This window comes from Paramisgurnus dabryanus, chromosome 22 (genome assembly GCF_030506205.2).
Source record: "Paramisgurnus dabryanus chromosome 22, PD_genome_1.1, whole genome shotgun sequence".
In the NCBI taxonomy this organism is placed as follows: domain Eukaryota; kingdom Metazoa; phylum Chordata; class Actinopteri; order Cypriniformes; family Cobitidae; genus Paramisgurnus; species Paramisgurnus dabryanus.
In genome coordinates, this window is record NC_133358.1 from 23,818,637 (window position 1) to 23,841,531 (window position 22,895).

General features: G+C 39.1%; 3 protein-coding genes across 3 annotated transcripts in view; 1 reads left to right on the forward strand and 2 right to left on the reverse strand.

Moving 5' to 3' along the window:
* The first annotated feature begins 104 nt into the window (after nucleotides 1-104).
* On the forward strand, nucleotides 105-3,957 carry tnfsf10 (TNF superfamily member 10). Its single transcript, XM_065258440.2, has 5 exons — nucleotides 105-282; nucleotides 1,238-1,384; nucleotides 1,609-1,654; nucleotides 1,734-1,850; nucleotides 2,416-3,957. Exons 1-5 carry the CDS (start codon nucleotides 169-171, stop codon nucleotides 2,877-2,879), a joined length of 888 nt encoding a protein of 295 aa, XP_065114512.1. The 5' UTR covers nucleotides 105-168; the 3' UTR covers nucleotides 2,880-3,957.
* A 1,021-nt stretch (nucleotides 3,958-4,978) lies between these two features.
* Nucleotides 4,979-9,967, reverse strand: msl2b (MSL complex subunit 2b). The gene is made up of 2 exons (XM_065258441.2): nucleotides 8,794-9,967; nucleotides 4,979-7,678 (listed from the first exon to the last, which is right to left on the reverse strand). Exons 1-2 carry the CDS (start codon nucleotides 8,933-8,935, stop codon nucleotides 6,021-6,023), a joined length of 1,800 nt encoding a protein of 599 aa, XP_065114513.1. The 5' UTR covers nucleotides 8,936-9,967; the 3' UTR covers nucleotides 4,979-6,020.
* Nucleotides 9,968-11,109: 1,142 nt separating this feature from the next.
* stag1b (STAG1 cohesin complex component b) overlaps nucleotides 11,110-22,895 on the reverse strand; it is a 29,109-nt gene continuing 17,323 nt past the window's right edge. Inside the window, exons 12-34 of the mRNA XM_065258442.2 lie at nucleotides 22,435-22,514; nucleotides 22,236-22,343; nucleotides 22,033-22,147; nucleotides 21,838-21,955; nucleotides 21,634-21,737; nucleotides 21,468-21,560; nucleotides 21,293-21,382; nucleotides 20,916-21,119; nucleotides 20,755-20,825; nucleotides 20,555-20,642; nucleotides 18,570-18,650; nucleotides 18,386-18,478; nucleotides 17,976-18,150; nucleotides 17,183-17,322; nucleotides 16,215-16,316; nucleotides 15,981-16,129; nucleotides 15,778-15,906; nucleotides 15,399-15,604; nucleotides 14,197-14,371; nucleotides 14,005-14,121; nucleotides 13,258-13,372; nucleotides 12,616-12,696; nucleotides 11,110-12,067 (exon numbers count right to left, since the gene is read on the reverse strand). Coding sequence (XP_065114514.1) covers nucleotides 12,044-12,067; nucleotides 12,616-12,696; nucleotides 13,258-13,372; nucleotides 14,005-14,121; nucleotides 14,197-14,371; nucleotides 15,399-15,604; nucleotides 15,778-15,906; nucleotides 15,981-16,129; nucleotides 16,215-16,316; nucleotides 17,183-17,322; nucleotides 17,976-18,150; nucleotides 18,386-18,478; nucleotides 18,570-18,650; nucleotides 20,555-20,642; nucleotides 20,755-20,825; nucleotides 20,916-21,119; nucleotides 21,293-21,382; nucleotides 21,468-21,560; nucleotides 21,634-21,737; nucleotides 21,838-21,955; nucleotides 22,033-22,147; nucleotides 22,236-22,343; nucleotides 22,435-22,514 — 2,658 coding nt within the window. The 3' untranslated portion in view covers nucleotides 11,110-12,043. The remainder of the gene's footprint in view (nucleotides 12,068-12,615; nucleotides 12,697-13,257; nucleotides 13,373-14,004; nucleotides 14,122-14,196; nucleotides 14,372-15,398; nucleotides 15,605-15,777; nucleotides 15,907-15,980; nucleotides 16,130-16,214; nucleotides 16,317-17,182; nucleotides 17,323-17,975; nucleotides 18,151-18,385; nucleotides 18,479-18,569; nucleotides 18,651-20,554; nucleotides 20,643-20,754; nucleotides 20,826-20,915; nucleotides 21,120-21,292; nucleotides 21,383-21,467; nucleotides 21,561-21,633; nucleotides 21,738-21,837; nucleotides 21,956-22,032; nucleotides 22,148-22,235; nucleotides 22,344-22,434; nucleotides 22,515-22,895) is intronic.

Below are 22,895 nucleotides of genomic sequence, written 5' to 3' on the forward strand. Positions count from 1 at the left end.
GTTACATGCATATCTGTAAGTGAAGGGAAAGTACAATGTAGCCAACTCTCGGTTTCCCTGATATGCAAGTCTTTGCTGCCCCGCCTCCCTGTTTTTTTTTCATATGTAACAGAGAAGAAGGAATTCTCAGCTTTTGTCTCGGGCTGCAGCACACACGCAATAGTCAGCATGACAGGATCACACAGCATGCAGTATATCGGACTTATGCTGCTGGCTGCAATTCTCCTGCAGACGATAGCCGTGGCCGTGACCTTCATATATTTCAGCAACGTCCTGTCGACGGTAAGGGCCCGCGTGTTTTATCGTTTCTATATTGCACGTAAGCGCAGAGCTGTTGCAAAGTTGTCCGAACGCGTCGTTGCGCGTGGTGAGACGGCGAAACGATGTAAAGGAAAACGTCATGAATGAATAATGTTTGCACGCTTTTTCGAGTTGTTTGCGCTTTCAAAGTGCGCTTGCATTTTGTTTGGTGGAAAGATGCCAACAGGTCGCTCAGTGGAGCTTGAAGTACAAGTTAGGCAACAGCGGGCGTCCAGTCAATGCAAATAAAACAAACAAACAACTTAAAACCGAAAGCTGAGGGATACATAAAGAACGCATTTAAATTGTTTGTTTTGGCATGTTATGTAGGCTTAGCCAGGGAACATATTTTTGGCAAATCATTTGATAATAGCCTACAAAATGTCAGCATTTTACATGTATATGCATTTAAAATATCACGCATATTAACTGTGGTTTTCAGTTAAATCTGAAACTGAAACTAAAGCATAGTTTTAATACAATAACAACCGCAAATGTACTATTTTTTCACTATATTTGACCATGATATTAGAAGTAAAATTATGGTAATACAAATGATAATCAATCTGCCTATAAGGTTACAGTTTTGCTATAATAAAACCATAGTTGATTTTCCTATAGGATAATAATTAACACATAAAACAAATCTAATCTGAACACAAAATGCATCTTTGCATTTATCTATATTAAATTATACAAATTATATTTGAAAAAAAAATAGTTTTACATGTTTTGCATGCAATTACACGATTTCAAGCAATTATGTGAAATGTATAACAGTGTAATATAATTTCACATTTTATTTTTTTCAAACGATTTCATGTAGCTATAAAGTGCTTTTGGGACCCAGTTTCCCAAAGGCACTAGTGCACTGCATCAGTTTTGAAATCATATGTTTAAATGTTAAATACTTATGCATTATTATTATTATTTACAGATGAAAGAAACTTTCTCCAAGAGCAGTGTTTCGTGTTTGATGCGTGCAAACCTGAGGACCATAAAGGGTCAGGAGTTAAACGCGGCGGAGGGAAAAGACGACCCCTGCTGGCAGGTCACGCAACAGCTACACTTTCTCATTGAAAAGGTAGCAGCTTCAGACAGGGATTGAAGTCATATTGGTGGAGACAATGAGCCTATTATGGCCCAGATCATTTTACTTTTTTAATTAATAGAGGAATTTTCTTCATTTGTCTAAGATTAAGGCCGATGCATATGGCGGAAACCCGGCCCGTTATTAGAAATGATGGTAAAGAATTGCTCTTTTGTTCTGTTTTTATACTAATAAATGTTTAATCTTATTTTTAACAGTCAATGTCCAGTCGTTATCAAAAAGAAATTTCATCAGCAGTTAAAGGTATTTATAAAATGAAAACGCATCAAAATGTTTATTATTTTATTTAAGATATGAAGATCAAGTTTGGTATTTTCGACAGATGAAGTCTCCAGAGTACTTCCTTCATTGGTGGTCCAAGACCAAGACGATTCCCCTCGGCCTAAGATTGCAGCACATGTGACAGGCAGTTATATACCAGAGACAGAAAAGTCAGGAGGTGAGTCTCGATCCTGGAACGACTTAAATTAAACCAAACCAAGCTTAGCTTTGTTATTCACATCTGGGAATCGGCGAAGTTAAACTCACACGGGTTTCATCATTCAAGTGTCTGTTTTTGTTTCAAAATAATAAATTAGAGACTTTTAACAACACGCAGTTGTTTATCTCTGGGTTATAGTCCACATTCACCTGCTCCATGGAGGGTAAAGTAAAATAAACCGAACTGCAAATTGGATGAAGTCCAAATCAGATAAAATTCTGCATAACTATACTGAAAACTTAAACAATGGCTGCGTTCATTGTTTTTGTGTTCGCTTCCTAGAAAAGCTCATAAAACCCTTCTCTGCTTTTATGTAGGGCAGAGGACGTATTTATGATTGTCGTTTTAAAGTCCCACACACTGTTTCTTCATCATATCTCCATTTGCCTAAAACAAAAAGCTGGTTTGTAAGTTGAGCCGAGTCTTTGAAACAAGTAGCCTCCCTTCTTGCCAAATGCTGAAACAATGTGGCTTTTCTGTCAAACCCAACCCCATAATCCTTGTATTTGGCTTGACAATGCAGGTCTGCCGAACAGGAAGGTCTACGGTCAGAAGATTCAATCGTGGGAGTCCGAAAAGGGTTTGGCTTTTCTCCAGAACGTTGAGCTGAGTGACGGGGAGCTGGTGGTACCGCAGGCGGGCCTGTATTACATCTACTCCCAAACTTACTTCAGACACACACTTATAGAAGAAGAGGATAATGATAAGGAGGAAGAGGAGGCCACGTCCGGCGAGTCGGTCTGGGGGAAACCCATGTTGCAGTATGTGTATAAAAAAGTGAGTTCGTACCCGGTGCCCATACTGCTGATGAAGAACGCTCGGACGACCTGCTGGTCACGTGACACAGAATACGGCCTGTACTCTATCTATCAAGCGGGCCTTTTTCAGCTCGGAGGGGGGGATAGGGTGTTTGTGACCGTCAGCAACGTAAGCACTATCGACATGGATGAAAAGTCAAGCTTTTTCGGTGCGTTCTTGGTCAGCTAGACACACAGAAAGTGGTGCGCAATGGAAAAAGCGCACTTCTAGAGGATGAGCGACAAGACTCAGCTTGCTTGGCATTTTTACCTGAGCTGTCTTTTGAAAGGCAGCCAAGTGCCTTTAAACATTTGGATGTGCTTGCCGAGATGCACCGTCTCCTGCCCAAACAGTTAACCGTGATTGATGAGATCTCTGAACGGTGCAAATATTTGCCGCTTCTTTATGCTCGGCCAGTGGGTTCAATCATAAATCAGTTTCTTAGTGAAAAGTGTGAAGCAATGCGCCCAGCGAAAGGTGTTTGAACTCATCACCTATGCCTGGAGGGGGCGAAGAAAAGTGCGGGCTTGCCAGGGTGTTTGGAAGCAAGTTGTTTGGACGTGGCAGGAAAAGGAAGGTGTGATTTTTTAGGATGAGCTGCAGGGTTTTCCTGCTGGCTTTCATCCTTTTTGGACCTGTGACCTCATGTAGCATTGAAAACAAAATGGGATGTTGAAATACACGTGGAGAGACTATTTTTTACTTTGATGACCTAGACTTACGCACTTCTTTCTGAATCATGCATTGATTGTACTTGTTTGTGATACTTGTCAGTATATGCACTACTATTGTGCGTTTGTATAGTGTGTATTGTTTTTTATTACATCATCATTAATTTCAAAGGACCATCGGCACTCCTGTCTTTCTAAAAACATGAATCTGCGACTTAAATGTGAAAATCACTGTGACATTGTATAATGGTAAATTGTCTTGTACATAATTTCTTTTGTATATACCCGTGTCAAACATATACTGAGAAATGTCCATAACCTGACACTACAATAAATAAAGTCCTGGATGTTGTCTGACTTTTTTGCTAAAATATACAAATACAATTGCTATCTTAAATACTGTTATTCAACCGCAGACCGTTTCACTTTTTCCTATAACATGTGCTTAAATGTAAACTGCTAGGCTATTTCAAATGTTTGCGTTATCCACTGGAATAATCCGACTATTTTTGAAGCTGTTCATTTATCAAACTCTGTAAAGTTCAAATTTTGTTTCATGTTATGGCATCACGAATAAAAATTTTAGATAAAGTAAACTCAAACTTTGATTTACTTCACCTTTTTTGCATTATGAAAGCACATTTTCTGTATTCCGCCCTCTTGAGGTGGAATGAAACATTGCACCCCATGGATTTATTTGATAACATATATGACCATAAAGCATATCTCATTTTAGTTAACTATCTAATGTACTTTGATACACCAGTGTTTAATAAAGTAAACAATTGTTTCATAAATGATTAACGTTACCCCAAAATGAACTTTTTATCGTAATTTACTCACCCTCATGTCGTGAACCTAGGGGTGCCTCTTCAGACCCAAAATGCAGATTTTGAAGTGTTTCCTCTGTTCTAGTGCACATTTTCTGTGTTTGAACTGTTGTTTAGTCAGTTTTAGGATGTTTACTTTGAAATAATGTGTAACAACTGAAACGGCAGCGATATCCACAAGATGAAAGTATAAGTGAATGTCTTCAAGACGCGATATCAATGTGTGTTCATCAATATTAAATGTGTTCTCAGTTTGTGACACCACAGAAAAGGTGACTCACTCAGCCAAATTTGAATGATTAAAAGCCACCAAACAACAACAAAAATAAGTTATCATTATCAAAATCTTGAAAAAACATTCAGGATTCTGTGCTCTCTCAAACGCTGGGGGCGTGTCCGCTGTCGGCGCTAAAACCACGCCCACTCGCGGGAAAGCTACCGTCTCTATCAACTTTTAAATACAAATTACATAATTTAATTTTTGGTAAACTATCTTTTAATGCTATCTCTGACGTTTAAGGGTCACTGAACATACCTAAGGTTCAGCAGAATGTGCTTGAATAAAAAAACGTCATCATGCAATATCATTAAAGACCTTGTAAGATCCACATACCTACAATACACAATACAACTATGCATATTGATAAATTACAAAGGATCTTATTTGCCTGGGTGCCATTTCATTTCATTTATCTTATCAACTGTGTCCACTTTCCTGTTACTTTATTTAGAAAATAAAGCCTTGCAATGTTTATATTGTCTACCAATTCGCAATACCCACTTATGCACTCCCATATGGACAACATATGTTTCACTGCAGTCCTTTGTTCATATTGTAATGCACCATTGTAATTGTTCGCAGTACCCATTGTTTAACCAAGCAACTATTGCCTGTGAGCAACTGTTTGATGTTTTTGTGATCATGATGTGTATTCAGGTTTTAATATACGGCCACATTAATCATAGCACTTCCCGTTCAAACCACCTTTCTAAACGTGGGAACATGATTTATAAAATCTGAACCAGATGGAGCATAATTTCTGTAATTTTGAAAAGAAAGACAATGAGTCGTGTTAGGATTTTTCTTTTTTGTGGAAATATGTTACACTTATATTACAGGTATTTAAATGCCCTCAACAGAAAAAAATAACAGTTTCAGACAGCAAAAACTAGCACAATCAGGACGACAACATAACTTAGACAGAAAACCGTACATACTGCATCTCTGTGACTTGCCTCTGTAGAAATAGTATACAGGCGATGCCCTGGGTGGACCACAATCTATGTTAAGTGATACCCAATAAATACTGCAAATGCTGTTAATGTAACTTACAAAATATATAATCATAAAATGTACTTTGAAATTGAATTCGGTAAGTCTGTGTACAAAAAATGTTTATAAATACAACCAGTCTCTACTGATGCTGTAGGGTACCGTTTCATTAACCAGGTATCTTCCCCAAACCTACAAATTGAAAAGCTTCCACATATGCACATAGTGTGACCCGCAACAATGAGGTCAGGTATATCTTGCCAAAGATCGTGCCTTGCAAATCACTTGTACTACAAAATAGAAAAAAACTTTACCAAAAAGGAAACCCCTCACTTTTCCTAATGGTGTGCAAGAAAAACAACAAAAAACAGTACAAGTGATATAAAGACACCAGCTTCAGCAATAGCTAGTATAATTGATGTGAACTGGAACAGAATCACAATAGCTGCCTTATCACAAACTCCGCTGGCACCAACCCCTCAGTACACATTGCCTTCACGCTGAAAGCAAGTTGGTTTGGAATACAGGGTGATGGTTGAGCAATAACTTCTGGTGCTCAGTCGAACCCCATGTCCAACGGTTCATCAAATCCTTTGTCTTCGTGGGGCCCCGTAGCCAAAAAGGAGGCAACAGGTGAACCGGCCGTCGTGGAGACGTTGAGCATCCCACCCGTACCACTGCCTGTGGCGTTTCGTACGGCGATGCTGGTGACATTGATGCCCAGGGTGAGTCTTGTCTGCTCGAAGGCTTTCTCTGGAACCGCAAAGGCCTCTAGCTTCTTCTCACCATTGGCCATGTAAGAGTTTTGGCAGCCCCTGCATATGCAGTCCAGACAAGCTTTGCGGTTGGAGTAACAGGGACACCGTTGGCCCCGGCACGTAAGAACACTTGGGTTTTGGGTTGCTCTGCCACACTTGCAACCTTTTTTCTCCTGCGCCTTTTTATAAACCACTTTCGTAGGGCTCCCCGGAATAAGGGTGTTAGTCACAATCCGTTCTTTCGTCTTTTCTTTCACCTTGGGAGTTCCCTGCTTAGACTTAGTGCATGCCTTTTTGGGTCCGTGGTGGTCGAGGTTCTTTTTAACATTTTTAGTGGACGCCAGTAATGATTTTCCCACTTTAGGAAGGCCTTCACCGTTGGGCACCGCTGCCATGTGAGGAATAGTCTGAGTGGGAGATTTGGGTTCACACTTGACAGCAACCGGGGCTGAGGCGTCCAGCGCAGGGCCCCGAATAAAGGTGGAAATGGGTAAGGGTTGAATCTTTTCGCTGTCGCTCTCCGACCGCGACCGCTTGCGGTTGGACCGTGGCACTCCTGGTGTCACAGCGGAACAGGAAATTCCTAAAGATTGAGGATTTTTGTGGAACGCTGGGTGGTGGGGAACTAGAACTTCCTGCGAGTCGCCTGGAAGCAAGGAGAGCTGAGGGGAGTCAACAGAGTCGCACGAAACGCCGAACGGTTCATTTAAGTTCTCAGAGGATTCGAGAGTCGCCGAACATTCTTCCTGGGGGACGTCATCTGGGTCCAGAGTCCTGAGTACCTCCTCTACACTCAAGAGGAGAGTCCCGCCATCATGCTTAATATCCCCTCCGAAACCACAAAGGTCCATGGTGCTGGTACAAAGTTCCTCATCAGCGGCTGCCACCGCTTCACACACAGGGATCTCATTTGTGAAACTCTCCTGTTTCACCACTTGGCTCTCGTTGTCCCCAGCTTCAGGAACGTTTGCCCCTAGTGAAGGGAAATTGGCGGTTAATTCCTCCACATTACTCAAACCGTTACAATCCTGAAGACCGTTCACCCCTACAGGACTGAGGCCTTGTTCCTTGATCTCTGTTGAAGGGGATTGGCCCTCATCAGGGAGTGTTTCTGAGGTTGAGGGTGTAGGGGACTGGTTTGTCAAGCTCAAAGAAAGAGACTCCTCCCCCTCGCTAATGTCCAATGGGATGTCCTCGTTCAACAGAGCCAGTAGGTCTGGGGACCCTCCCGCAGCAGTTGAAATGTGCTGGGCAAGAGGGGAGTGTGCAATGTACTCGCAGAGCTTTTTGTAGCAGTCCACCAAGATGCACAGCTGCTTGTTCTCTTCAAACTGTTCATAGTCTTTACACCAGCTACACGATGGCTTCATTATCATCTTTTTGCCCTTACATGATTTACAGACATAGTGCTGGCACGTTGAGTTGGTTGGAGCTATTGGCTCTTGGAGTAAATTACCTGAATGAACGAAAAAAGGCCATTAAAAGCTTGCTAATTAATTTGATGCATGCTAGATGGTGCTATTCATTACCAGTTTAAATAGGCTGCTTTCATACTTCCCACCTTGTGCTCCTGTTTAGCTCAGTGGCACACATACTGATAAAAAAAAATGTATGCGATGTAATGCACAGCAAGTTGTTTTTTGTATAAAAGCATCTGCCAAATGAATAAATGTTTAAGATGATCCGTTTTGGACATTCCGAGCAAACTAACATAGCTAGTAATGCAATGAAATACATTTGCTCTTCAAGGGTTCGGTATCATTCAACAAAAGCCACACTTGTTTACCAATGACGGGGAGTTGAATGGTGTGGTTCATATTACATACATAGCATATGGCAAACAAGGGTCTCAAATGCAGCACTTTTTTATAAACACATGCATGCACATCTAGCATGTAAACTTACTTTAATACAAATGTACTTTGGATTACAAATTTTTTTTAATGAGATGAAATACCAAATGCATTTTTGGATTCTGTATTATGTCATTTAATTTGGGGAATAAGTTTTTATTTAAATATTTGACATGACCTTAATCAGTCAACGTTAAAGATATCAAGGTTATGTTTTCACACAATGTTATTTACATTACATAGGGTGATTTTATGTAGAAAACGATAAATCACAAAAATCACTTCATCTGGGTTTTTGACAAGCAGTGTTACAAATGATGATTAGAAAAAATTGCCAAGTCATACCAAATGAAGCATTACTAAACAGGGGTAATAACTTTAAATGATTTAAACTTAACTGTCTCGAGTACTTAATCACAGCCTGTATTCACTGATGTGTTTATAAATGCCTACGCTCGTGTTGTGATTGTGTGTGTCAGGAATTTGTGTACTCAATGGGGGTGTGTCATGGTCGGCGGAGCTAAGGAAATCATCTTCTGAAGCTACAAGCATGCAGAAGTTATCATCATGCAACCATGCAGACTAAACACGCATGTGGTGATCATGCAACCCTAAAGTGATTTAAATGCATGAAGGGATCGAGCAGAACCGTGCAGTATCTAAACATGCATGCAGCGATCACATGCAGTGATCAAGCTGAATCATATAAAACCCTCACCACAAACAAGGCAGGCGAGAGACTGTCTGAAAAAAGGCAAGAGCTTATAGATTTCCTCCAAAGCTTGGGGGTCCCGGGGATCGCACTGCAGCACCGACCGACAAGCTGACACGTAGAGAGTGGTCGCATTCACCGGGTTCATCTCAGCAGTGTCGCGCTAGACAGATCCAGTTCGGGGAGGAAAAAGAAAAGGAGCGAGCGTGAGGCTTCAGTCCCGCCAGCAGCCCACGGAACATCAATGTAAATGGGATCCGTCGACTGTGAATGCAAGGAATGCTTTATGCATGCGATAAATATTTCACCGGATATCGGTGCACAAGCACGGAAAATTGGTCTTTGCACATCGCATTCATGAATACCGCTCCATCTCAACGCTTTCCCCTCTTCCACGGCAAGAAATACGCGCGAATCATCGTAGCCGGACACACGATCGTCCACGCTGATGCGATTCAAATGCAACGACGCATTTGCAAAATATGATCATCGATACTCCATTAAAAATCCCGTCTGAGGTCGGCGATACAGTTATAGTTTCGATATAAAATTCAACAACAACACGTTGGTGGCGCTCTTCACCCCAGTAAATTCATATACAGAGCACAGATTACTCTCTCGGCCTCATTCTGGATGAATGCGGTCCTTGTTTGCAATGCTGTCCCGGAGATTTGCTTATTATCTTCGTGATCGCTGGTAGCGGGCACCGTGTGTGGATCTGGACTCATGCGCCGTCTCTCTGTTATTGTCCGCCGCTCTTCATGGCGCAAAAAAAGGAAAACAGGCCGCTTTGTGTATTAAGTCTTTCCAGTGCATGCAAAAAATCCGGCGTCAATGCGGCGGTAATTCACCGCGCATGCTTGTGAATTGTTTTGCGGGTCCGGCGTAAACAAAGGAGCCGCGAGTTTAATGTCCGTTTGATGTGAATTACACCGGCCGACAGTGAACTGCGCCTCCAGGATGTCAGGAACAAAAATAGGCCGCTTGTCTTCTTTAAGGATTTATCCCGGCGTTTTTCTGGAGTGGGATGCAATACGTCTGATAATTAGACAAATGTAGTATCCACGACGTAAATGCACAAGTCATTCCTTTGAAGAAAAATATATAGATAAAAATTCAATAGCGATATTGAAATGTGTATTTGAAAAGGCTTCTCCCCTCTCTTCCTCTCCGCATTAGAACAAGGAGGGGGCGCTGCTGTCACGTCTCGCGAGAACAAGGCAACACATGCTAAGGGAATGGGCGCAGACGTACACATCTCGCGATAACAAAAGTAAACGCTGCAAGGAATGGGCGCAGCCGGCGTACATATCGCGATATTAGTGCTGCTTCGAAATGAGATTGCAAACCTATGTGGGCGAATGGTTGCCTTGGTTGCATGAGCGTTTTGAGTGGGGCGTGGCACCTCGAGAGGAAATTATCCAATGGTTAACAGGGGGTAAAGCAAACGTTGAAAGAAATCCTGAAAATAACAAACGCATTAGGCATATGCAGTCACTCAGTCAGTTCACAAAGCATTATTAATTATTTTCCATCCATTATTTACAATCATAAAGCTTACGTTAAGCAATTGTTTTACTTCACCTTAGTTAAATAAAAAGTGCTGAAGTCACTCGGTGCGTCACAAGGAACAAATCTTTCAAACACAAAGCTGTATAGAAACAGTAAAACAACGCCTAAATATTAAATATATAATGAAATAACAGGAAAGCGACTGATTTCCAGTGACGTAAAGCTCGCCTCTGACGTCACATGTAAACAACTTCGTTCGCATGAAATGAAGGTCCAGAAAAGCTTTACTGGATAAACCGTTGTTTTAAAACAATTTTCATAACGAAAATTTGGGATTTTCGCCAAGCACAAACATTTGTACATTTTATTTTTTACTGCACATACAGAAACCATACATAATAGCATTCCTTGGCTAACTTTCTTTTCATATTTCCCAAATAACACCGGAGCTGGCCGCCTGTACCATTGCATTTAGCGCCATCTATTGCTCAGTTGTGGATTACCTTTATTTAGTGATTTTCTTTTAGATTAAGAATTATATTAAAATAGCGTTAGTTCATTTAACTTGAATTTACATGTTGCATTTAATTTAAGGAAAATACTTCATGCTGCAATTATTCATGTGGGCTTCAAGTCTGCTTCCTGTTTAAACCCCAAAAAGTTGACACAAGCCTGTCATTTTTTTTCTCAGACTTCTCATTAAAATCATATTTTGGTGTAGGACGATCTTTACCCCTACTGTCTGAAACTAATAAAGACAGACCATGATGACAAACAGAGTATAACAACTTAAAATAACTTACTTGCCAATATTTTTTTTAAATACTTTTATTTAAACATTTCTTTAGAAAAAGCAAAAGTTCAAACAGTAAAAACATTAAAATAATGATAATCCCATTGTTTAATTGGTGAATTGTATCTAAAAGCACCGTTCAAAACAATGGTTCTGCTTGTCTTCAGTACCACACAGGCTACATAAAAACCTGCTCTGTGGATTAAGATTAAGAATGATCGACGACATTCACAGCAATACAGTATTGTGTGAAAGCTACGTTCCCACAAACACACAACCACTGAGCGGACTATAAACAGAGGTAAACGACAAACAGGTTAATAAACGAAACACAGGACCAGTGTAACCGAAGTAAGGAATACTCCCGTGTAAGTCTCAAATAATCATTTCCTGTATAAACATCAGTATATATTTCAATTTTAGTATTATAGAGTTATTACGAACAAACGTGGGCTTTATCAATCTGATAAATCAAGTAGTTTTTTCCAAAAGTAAATTTAAACCACATTAAAGATATCAAATATTTTTCACTAGTTAGGTGCATAAAGGCCAACTAACCATGTGGACAAACCTAAAGAAACAGAGAATGAGAAAATGGCCTTTCTATGACTTTTGTCTTCCTGAGGAGTCAATCGGGAATAAACCCAGAAGATGAATAGATGAAAAAGTCCTGAAACGTTAATCTGATTAAACTGCTAATGAGGAACCAATACTGCCAAAAAGTATTAAACACCACTTTTAAGATTACAGGTTTCGATTTTTACAGCCTCTATATTAACTGAAAAAATGCATACGATGGGATTATGGCCTGACCATATTCACAAAACTAAGACAAGAAGCTCACATGCCTCTGAACAGTTATGTGAAACTGCCATTAAAACACAAAATAAACATTTAATGCAATTCTCGTTGGTTGCTGGTTGTGATCACCTCTATAGGCTGCAATCTCTCTCAAAACATCTGCATACCAAATCCCTGTAAGAGAAAGATGGAAACATAATAAAATAATTAGTACTTCCTTCTCAGCAGCACTAAATAAAATATATGAATGATAAAATGCTTAAAGGAGACAGATCAGGACAATCTGACTTTTTCAATGTTTAAATGCTATAATTGGGTCCCCAGTGCTTCTATCACCTTAGAAAATGTGAAAAAGATCAACCCATTTTTTGCAAGCATGTGAAAAAACAGGTAATTGACATTTGGCTCCCCTTGTGATGTCAGAAGGGGATAATACTGCACCTTAATCTGCACTAACCAACCACGGCACTGCCATTTTATTTGCATTTAAAAGGACACACACAAAAATGGCACATTTTTGCTCACACCTATAAAGTGGCAATTTTATCATGCTATAATAAATTATCTGTCCAAAACTTCACATACGTACTCTGGGGACACGATTTATTTGACATCTTAAACAAAGTCTTGTGAAATGTCCTCTTTAAATAATACCCCAGCGTTGTTAAACCTTGATCTAATTTACATATAAATGATTAAGTTTATTAATCAGATGCCCTTACGGATTCATCTTCCATTATGGCTGTAGAGTCGAAAAAGTCTGGTCTAAGTTCTGCTCTTTCTCTCCTGTTTCTGGATGGTGGCTGAAAAATATAAAGTTAGAATTTACACAAAGCAACTGCAAAGAAAATTATTTTAACAAATGAACAGATTTTGTATAATAAAAAATTTGACCCTGGGTCACACAGGTATATTCGTAGCAATAGCCAACCATACATATATGTAAGGGTCAAAATAATATATTTTATATGTCAAAAATCATTCGGATATTCAGTATCATGTTCCATTAAGATATTTTGTAAATTTCCTACTGTAAATATATAAAATATGTATTTATCATTAGTAATATGTGTTGCTAAGGACTTCATTTAGACAACTTTAAAAGGAGATTTCCTCAATATTTGGATTTTTTTGCCCCCTTTGATTACAGATTTTCATATAGTTGTTTCTCAGCCAAATAGTGTCCTTTCCTCATAAAGCATACATCAATGGAAAACCTATTTATTTAGCAGATGGATAGATGGATAGATAGATAAAAAAGACCCTTTTTTTGTGGTCCAGGGTAACGTATGGCATTTGCTGTCAGAGACATTATAGATATTCCTAAAAACTTTAAGCAGAGATTATCACATGTAAATTCTCACCAGATCTATCACCATGGTGTCCTCGAATTCTTCGTTCATATCCTCCAGCTGACCTCGCGAGGACATCATCACATCTTCAAAGATGGGTTCAGCATCATCTTCCATGAGACCTCGCCTACATGACAGAATGACTTGAGTTCAAAGGTCATGCAATCTCTTATATTTTCTACCTTAGGGGGCGTGTACACCAAAGCGTTTAAACGCGATTAAAAACCAGGGCAGATGCCAACTGTGGGCACTTGCCAGCGTTTTTCAGCTTAGTGCTTTAAGTACTTCTCCTTTGTTTTTTCAGTCGTTGAACAATGCGCAGGTTGGTTGTTGTGATATTTGTCCCACCCCTCCTCCACTGTGATTGGACGGCCAAGTAAAAAGTGACATTAACGGGCTGAACATTTTTGAACTCTGGGGTATATATATATATTTTTCTTAAAATTATACATGCATGCGTGCATATTTATATATACATAATTATTATACACAGTTTACACACATATGATGTAAAAAAAAATGTTTATTCTGCTATAGATGAACCGTGATTAACAGTTATGCATCCCTAATATCGACTATATAAACTGACGAGAAATTGTGACTTGTTTTACTATTAATAAATAATGAGATGAATGAAGGTAAGAAATCGCTGTATTAGAGGCTTTTGGGCAATTTTACAGTAATTCAAAAAATGCATTTCTTCTAGTGACTTGTTGCTTTATTAGACACGCATAACATGTAAAAAGTGTGAGTACGTACACCTGCTGTCTCATTCCACCACTGCGTGCCTTCATGTAGTTCATCCCTCCTCTCTCTTTTCGGTTTACCTCATCCATCTTCTGATGTTGATCCAACCACGACATCTGCATCTGAGGACTGAAAGTAAAGGACATTTAGTTGATGTTCAACAAGTGGCATAAAAGATGTAAAATGTAAGCTTTAGTTGTATACTTGTGCATGTAGTCTGGTTCTGAGCCTGGTTCCGACGAGTCCTGGTCTGGGATGTGTTCTGCTGCCTGTCTGGGGTTTTCTCTGAGGACAGTGGATGTGAGCTGTGGGGTGTGGAGGCCACCTGGTGTCTGGAGGGTGTCGTTGCGCATCATCCACGAGCTGTCCACACTCTCCTCTGTCAAGGTAATAAGAAGCGATTTTAAACGCAGCACTGATTTTCATGTGTATTATTTTAAGGATTGGTCAATTTTCTTAAAAAAATCCAGATAATTTACTCACCACCATGTCATCAAAAATGTTAATGTCTTTCTTTGTTCAGTCAGGAAGAAATTATGTTTTTTGAGGAAAACATAACAGGATTTTTCTCAATTATATGGACTTCAATGGACCCCAACACTTAACATTTATCTCACACTTAACAGTTTTTTTTCAATGGAGTTTCAAAGGACTCTAAACGATCCCAATTGAGGCATAAGGGTCTTATCCAACAAAATATAGAAATTTTTGACAAGAAAAATAAAATATATGCACTTTTAAACCACAACTTCTCTTCTTCCTCCGGCTGTGTGACGAGCCAGCGCGACCTCATGTAATTGCTTAATGCCGTGGATGGTCACGTGTTAAATATATGAAACGCACATTTGCGGACCATTTTAAACAATAAACTGACACAAAGACATTAATTAGTATCATTCCACATACAACAACGTCAGAACGGTCCTCTTTCTCCACACTTGTAAACACTGGGGCGTAGTTTCGCATCCGTGACCTCTTGATGTGATGACGTTTTGCGTGAGGTTGCGCTGGTGCATCACAGGACAGGAGATAGACACGTTGTTGTGGTTTATAAGTGCATATTTTTTTAATGTATATATTTTTTTGTGTCAAAAATGACAATTGTTTCGCTAGATAAGACCCTTATGCCTTGTTTGAGATCGTTTAGAGTCCTTTGAAACTAAGTTAAGTGTTGAGTTAAGTGTTAAGTGTTGGGGTCCATTAAAATCCATTATAATGAGAAAAATCCTGGAATGTTTTCCCCAAAAAACATAATTTATTCTTGACTGAACAAAGAAAGACATCAACATTTTGGATGACATGGTGGTGAGTAAATTATCTGGATTTTTTAAAGAAAATTGACTAATCCTTTAAGACTATCAAGCTTGTTTGAGTTTTGTCTTGAATGAGATGTTGAAAGTTTCTACCATCTGGGCGTTTTTTCTGCTGTGCTGGCCGGCCTCTTTTACTGCGGACTGTGCTGGCTTTGCTAGTGGTGCTTCCGGTTGTGACTGACAGTCGGTCTTCATCTCCACCCGTTAACAGGGAGTTCCTGTAGGCGATAAGTGGCAACCAAATGTCCTCTCTCCTCTCCATCATATACTCGGTCATAAACTTCTCCAGGTAGGAATGTCTGTGGCAGGATAAAGAGATGATCACACACACATTATGGATGGACTACCAGACAAAACCCTGCCTGAAAGTCTTGATCTTATGCCTAAATGCTAAAAGTGGATTTGTGGGCAAATGAATACGCACCATATGTAGTACTTTATTTAATTTTAGAAAAGTAATTTCTGTACTTACACAGTCTTTTTGTCCTGTCGTAGGAGTTTGGAGGAGAACTCACAGAGAACCTCCAGGAAGGCCAGATTGGGTGGTGGGTAGTCCGGTCCTTTTGGATTTTGGACCTTGAAGGCGAATTCAATTCCATCTCTGTGGTAGTTCAAAAAAATTATTATTATTTAAAACACCCAGCTATAGGTCAGTAAAGCTGAAGCGTTTCTTACTTGTGCAGTGTGGCCACGGCCTCCCTGGTTTTGATCTGGTCCAGTCCGAATGTAAGTGCAAACCGTCGGGCAAGTTCCTTAATGCCGCTGACGTGGGAAGACGTTCGGTCCAGGTTGGGTCCTTGGTCCAAGACAAGCTCATTGAAAAGCTGCAGGAAGGAAAATTGTCAAATCAGGAAGTAATGTTTTTTTATCTAATCCTAAAGTGCAGTTCCTCTAATTTATATTCTGTACCTGTTGCAAGCTGAGGACAAGGGTCTTTGCACACTGAATCTTGTCCATCTGTCTGGCCTTACTCAACGTTTCTTTGATTATGTCTCCGTAGTCATTGTAATACTGAAAAATAAACAGCACTTTGTGAATAATTTTCAATCAGCATCAAATATGTGTAGTTAAAAGGGACATTCCACTTTTTTGAAAATAGGCTCATTTTACAGCTCCCTCACAGTGAAACATTTGATTTTTACAGTTTTGGAATTCATTCAGCTGATCTCCGGATCTGGCGCTACCGCTTTTAACATAGCTTAGCATAATCCATTGAATCTGATTAGACCATTAGCATCGTCCTCAAAAATAACCAGAGAGTTTCAATATTTTTCCTATTTAAAACTTGACTCTTCTGTAGTTACATCGTGTACTAAGGCCGAAAAAAAATTAAAAGTTGTGATTTTCTAGGCCGGTATGGCTAGGAACTATACTCTCATTCTGGCGTCAAATCAAGGACTTTGCTGCCGTCACATGGCTGCAGCAGGTGTAGTGATATTACACAGTGCCCGAAAATAGTCCCCTGCTATTGAAAGTTACTAAGGGAACGATTTTCAGCTGCTGCGTAATATCATTGTGCCTCCTGCAACCATGTTATAGCAGCAAAGTCCTTTATTATTACACCAGAATGAGAGTATAGTCCTAGCCATATCCTTAATTTTCTGTCAGTCTTAGTACACGATGTAACTACAGAAGTGTCAAGTTTTAAATAGGAAAAATATTGAAACTCTTTGGTTATTTTTTTGCGTAATGCTAATGGTTTAATCAGATTCAATAGAATGTGCCAAACTATGCAAAAAGTGGTACTGCCAGACCCAGAAATTAGCGAATGAATTTCAAAACTATAAGAATCAAGTGTTTACTCTAGGGGAGCTGGAAAATTAGCTTTTTTTTAAAGTGAAGTGTCCCATTAAATGATAGATGGGAGTTTTTCATACCTTCATGTATTGTTTGAAGATGTCTGCAGCTGCTGGCATGTCCACGATGTCGAAGATGATGAGTTTGCAGAAGGCTGCCAACAGATTCCTCCTCTTGTGAAGAGCCTCGATCTTATTGGCTTCGTCCTCCTCATCACCCTCTGAATAATACAAGTCAATATATGTTTAAAACAAGGTTTAAGCATGGTTTTAGTTTATTTGAATAGTAACATTAGAATAAGTTTGTATTTGTTAATGCAAATGCATGTTAGTTCATTTGGCACTAACCAATGTTATTTTATGTTAAAGAAACAGTTGACCAAAAATAAAAATTCTGTAATAATTTACTCCCCGTCATGTTGTATCAAACCTATATTAATTTCTTTGTTCTCATGAACACAAAGGAAGCACCATTGACTTTCATAGTAGTTTTTTTTCCTACTATATTTCCTGCTTTTATAACAAATATCTTCATTTGTGTTCAGCAGAACACAGAAATTTATACAGGTTTGTAACAACATGTGGGGGAGTAGATGATGACAAAAGTTTAATTTTTGGGTGAACTATTCCTTTAATGCATGCTATATTGACAAATACAAGCAACAGTGTTACGGTTTAATCTGAATAGTACTTCACTTTAATTTATTTGATAATTGTAAATTTGTTCTGATCTCACAATTTGTAGCATTACATTTTTTTTACTCAGCAATTTCAACTAATTTTGCTCTAAACAAAGCCTAAATAGTTAATATTTCACTCAAAAGGAGATAATTTCTAACAGAAACCCAATTTCGCAGGATTCTGAGAAACACACCCATGCTCTGATTCTCATCATCCTGATCAATAAACACATGATCCAGAACAAAATTTAGAAGTTCGTTCTGCAGTGCGCCGTCTGGATTGAAGACCAGCGGCTGGAGAGCTTCTCGACCGCCTGAGATCAACTGATGACTGAAGATCATCAGCAGGTCACACAGTAGCATGAATGCCTGTGGAGATAGAACAGAGCAACATCTACCGTAAAAACCTTATACGTAGCTCATACGACATACTACAACCTTTCCATGTGAAGTTTAAAGTATATTATTAAAAAAAAAACAGCAAAAAAAAAAAATGCTTAAAATGTTATTGTTTTTTTAAGTTTAAAGATCAGTGGATTCATGCATCACTACGTAAACTAGCAATGCAACAAACAAAACCAGCCTCCAGAATGTCCCTCCTCACCTGTTCTTTAACTGGAGTGTTGACATTAGAAAGACACTGTTGGCACACAGCTAGAAATGATTTCACCACCCTCCTCAATGCCACAAGATCGTCCTGCCAATAAACACACAAGGGGGATTATGGCATTTTTTTTTTTTACGAAAGGTGATTCATTTCCACAAAGTGTATATGAGGGCATCTGTACCTTTGATGGTGATCCCTCAGTAATTTTCACCAGCTGCCACAGGATGGAGTAATGAGAGCACTGCAGAGCCTGAACAGCGATCTGAACACAAGCCAGGAAAACACACTTATTATTTAATAGAAAGCAGTTACAGATTAGGACAAGTTGTTTAGTGGACTTAATTATGAAAATAAATAATGCATTTAATGCTCCCTGCTCTTCTCTTTGCAAAAAACACAACTTCAGTGTTCTATCATGTTTCAATATTCGACAAAAAGTATGCATTATAAGCATTACTTATGCAATTGTAATGTATTTTCCGGACTATACGTATACATGTTGCACTGGACTATACATTGCATTTATTTAGAAAATGATTTCACAAATCTAAGCCGAAGAACAGACATTTAATCTGGAAATGCAAGTTATTTAACTAAACAATGGCACAGAGAACAGCAGGTTGAATAGGTGTTAAAGGTGACATAGAATTGAACGGGTTTATTTATCCTTGTTCTGTGATGTGACATGTAGACAAAAACATTTTTGTTTGGATCTGTAATGCCTTAGAAGCTTCCTAAAATTCTCTCTCAGATAGCTCTATTTGGGTGGGGGATTTTAAACAAGTGGTTTTGCACCTATTTGTCTCCCCCTACTGGCTTAACTTGCAATCTCATTACTGATTGGCTGACTTTGCTGCCACTCAAAAAATGTAGCCAATTATTTTAAAGTGGAGGGGCAATGAGATGCCTGTGATGTCATAAGCATATTTTTTTTTCAGATTGGGCCGTTTTCTGGCTGACATTTCTAAAAGAGGAATTTCTATGAGACTGAGATGTTTAGCATGTCTAGCACTTTTTGTATGTTTGTGAATGTGGGTAGACTACCATTATTCAACAAAGACAAAGTAAAATGGTTTTTCATTCTCTGTCCCATTTAAGGTCATATTACCGTTTATTCACCGCACACAATAGCATACAGAACATACCTGGGAGACTGAATAGCCTAATTTAACACCACAAGCCAAATCAAGTTCAAAAAGGTCCCAAAGTCATTCCACATCACTGAATCCATTGAATTACATAAATACAGGAGCAGCATAGTGGACTCTCGCGGCTGTAGACAGTAATGGTTTCTCTTGGTTCATATGAAATAATTTTGACATATAAGTCGCACCTGACTAGAAGTTCTAGGACCAGCCAAACTATGAAAAAAAGTGACTTATAGTCAGGAAAACATGGTAATTGCAGGACAAATACATTCATGCCACCACTAAACTGCATTTAACATTATGTAAATATACCTAAACGCCACTTCAAATGCAACTTCTGAAAAAAGTCAAAGCAACTGGAGCCCAAGCAATAGGCTTATGTTAAAATAATAATTAAATGTCATGGCCACAATGTAGCATAAATGTTTATGCAGGAAATTCTATGTTTAGTCGAATCAAATATTGTCAATTTTATTGATTTAATTATAAATGTGTTACAGAAGAAATGTAATTAATTAGCTCATTTGATCACAGAATACATTTTATCGAATATATACAGTACTGTGCAAAGTCTTAGGCCACCATGCTTCCATAAGATTTGTTGTTTTTGCATTTGTAATTATTTCTCAGTCTCCTTATTAAAATACAACCAGAAATACAGTAAATGTGTATTTAGTATTAAAACAGCATAAAAGTATAAGGTGAATTGTCAAGTATTTAGGGTAAACAACCTTAAATACTCTTTTAAACCTAAATGAAGTTAAATCCTAATTTCTAATTCAATGACTTCAGTCTCCTCAAAAAAGCTCAAGATGCGTTTCGTGCCAAGAGAGGTCACACTAAAAACTGACTGATGCCTGAAGAAGACATTTAGTTCTGATTTTTTTTTTTAATCATATTTCCTGTATTTTCTGTTTGTATCTTAAAAAAAAAACAGTGAAAATAATATATTTTATATGTAAAATAATACAAGAAAAGTAAGCTATATGAAGAGAAACTCATGTTTAAACATCTTTACCTGCTCTGGCATGGACCCTTGTTCGATCCCCATCTTCAACAATCGATAACAATTTTTGAAAAGGTCCCACTTTGTAAGGTCATGTGCACTGCAAAGCATACAAAACAAACTTAAAGCTCCAGTGCACACACACGGTGCCAACACACACAAGCTTTACATTCCCAACACAAAGACAAAATCAAAGGATAAATTGTTCTTACTTGTGAAACGCAGTAAGCTTCTTTAAAGTCGAAAGAACATTGTAAATGTCATCATCATCTGCTTCATCTCCCTGTGAGATAAAAAATATTGAATAAAAAATGTCAAACTCCTTCCTAAAATAAATATGTGCTCCATGAGGAAAATAAACTTCTCAGGTCACCTCCTGCAGCAGATCTTCAACCGAGTGTGCAAATTTGTCTGTGAGCTCATCGATAAGCTGGCTGCGAGCGATGTCCACGCGGTTCATGATGGTGTACTCCTCGCTGCACAGGATGCTGTAAGTCTTGCTACAGGCCTCTAACACTTCGATCTCAGCGTGCTTATCAACAACCACTCGGATCTGCTTCAGCAGGGCGTCTAGATGCTAAACAAAAGGGGGAATATAGAAATAAAGATAAACTACTGATGCTAGGCATTGGGAGTGCAAAAATGTCTGCGCGTGTAATATTTTTGGGGTTAGAAACCCTAACCCTAACCTGTTCTTGTGTAAAGATCTAATGTAGATATGTTTAAAGCCACATCTGGGTATTAACTCACCTTTTCCATACGTCCTGAACTGTAGACCTCAAGATCAAAGAACTGAGGGATCTGAAGGAGGTTTGCCACTTTTTCTGCATCGGCCTGGTACTAAAAGCAAAAGCAAGAAAACCATGAAGCCTTTTCTTTATTCTTTATTCAGATCCACTACTGAAATGACTCAAGTTGGTACTACCTTTGACAACAGCATGGGCAGAGCAACGATAAGCTGCTCCGTCAGTTTGTTTTTGTCATCTATCTGAGTCTTCTTTTCTTTGGCAGTGAGGACCTAAAAAAGAAAACCAAAATCATTAGATAATTTATACATTAACAATGAACAATCTCAAGATGTCTGCACTTACCCTCTTTCCCGTTCCTCTGCCCACAGGTGGATGAGCTTCAGCCGCTTGTCTGATGGTGCAGACCAAGAGCTCGATCAGTGCGCTCTCATGTCTATCTCCCATCACTGCAAAAAAAAAAAAAACAGTCAGACACCAACACCAATGAGCGGGAAAAAAGTGCGATGCGTATTGATTGATCAAACTGAGAATAAAAGAGGTGTGTACCTTCTTCTCCCGGCGTAGGGTCCTCTAACAGGAGCTCTACCATGCAGTCCCAATCCTTCAGCAGATCCTGCGAGCTGTCCCACAAGCTGTCCACCAGATACGCTGCATGCTCATGAAGCTTTAAAACAAAGAACGGTGGTCATGTTTTATTCGAGAAATAAGAGCTGAATTTAAAATGTTTGACAAATCTCTCACCTCGCTCTCCAGGAAGAACAACACTAGCATTCTGATCAGGTTCCCATTTGGGCTGTTTCTGCCTCGTCTCTTTGCCAAAGCCTCCTCAGCTTGAGGGTCGTGCCTGCTGAATAGCCTGCAACCAAACGAACCAAAATTGATGGGAACGTTTATGATGATAAATAATATAACACACATGACAAACAGCAGTTCATTCATCTCACTTTCTGTGAAGAAACTCTCCGGCTGCCACGGCAACAGGGCGATGGGCAGAATATACTAGGTGGTAGACGTTCTCGCAGTCTTCGTTTGATAGCGCATCCTCGCTACCCCTTAAAAAGATATGATGAAGAGACAGATGAAACGTGTTGTAAGAAAGACAGGTGAGGTGCAGTAAGATAATAAATGATGAGAAATACTCACTGCAGAATCAAAGTGACAAGCCGTATGGCCTCTACTGCTACGTCATACTCTTTATCCAGCGTCATGGACACAATACGATCCTGAGGGACAGAAAGTGACGTTTTTACCTCTGGCACAATAAATGTTGTTAATAGGTTTAAAGGGATAGTTCACCCAAAAAATGAAATTAATGTCATTAATGACTCACCCTCATGTCGTCCAAACTCGTAAGACAGTTTAAGATGTTTTATATTTAGTCCGAGAGCTTGTTGACCCTTCATTGAAAATCTATGTACAATATACTGTCCATGTCCAGAAAGGTAATAAAAACATAATCAAAGTAGTCCATGTGAAATCAGTGGGTCAGTTAGAATGTGTTGAAGCATTGAAAATACACATTGGTCCAAAAATAAAAAAACATGACTTATTTAGCATTGTCTCTGTTGTGAAGTGCATGCGCGAGACTAAAGTCACATGACTGC

Bases quoted from the DNA above. Each gene is read 5' to 3' on its own strand.
- tnfsf10 (XM_065258440.2), top strand. From the start codon at position 169: ATGACAGGATCACACAGCATGCAGTATATCGGACTTATGCTGCTGGCT. The intron at 283-1,237 runs GTAAGGGCCCGC...TATTATTTACAG, and splicing joins TCAGCAACGTCCTGTCGACG to ATGAAAGAAACTTTCTCCAA. The intron at 1,385-1,608 runs GTAGCAGCTTCA...TATTTTTAACAG, and splicing joins TACACTTTCTCATTGAAAAG to TCAATGTCCAGTCGTTATCA.
- msl2b (XM_065258441.2), bottom strand. From the start codon at position 8,935: ATGAACCCGGTGAATGCGACCACTCTCTACGTGTCAGCTTGTCGGTCG. The intron at 7,679-8,793 runs GTGAGGGTTTTA...TCGTTCATTCAG, and splicing joins TCTCGCCTGCCTTGTTTGTG to GTAATTTACTCCAAGAGCCA.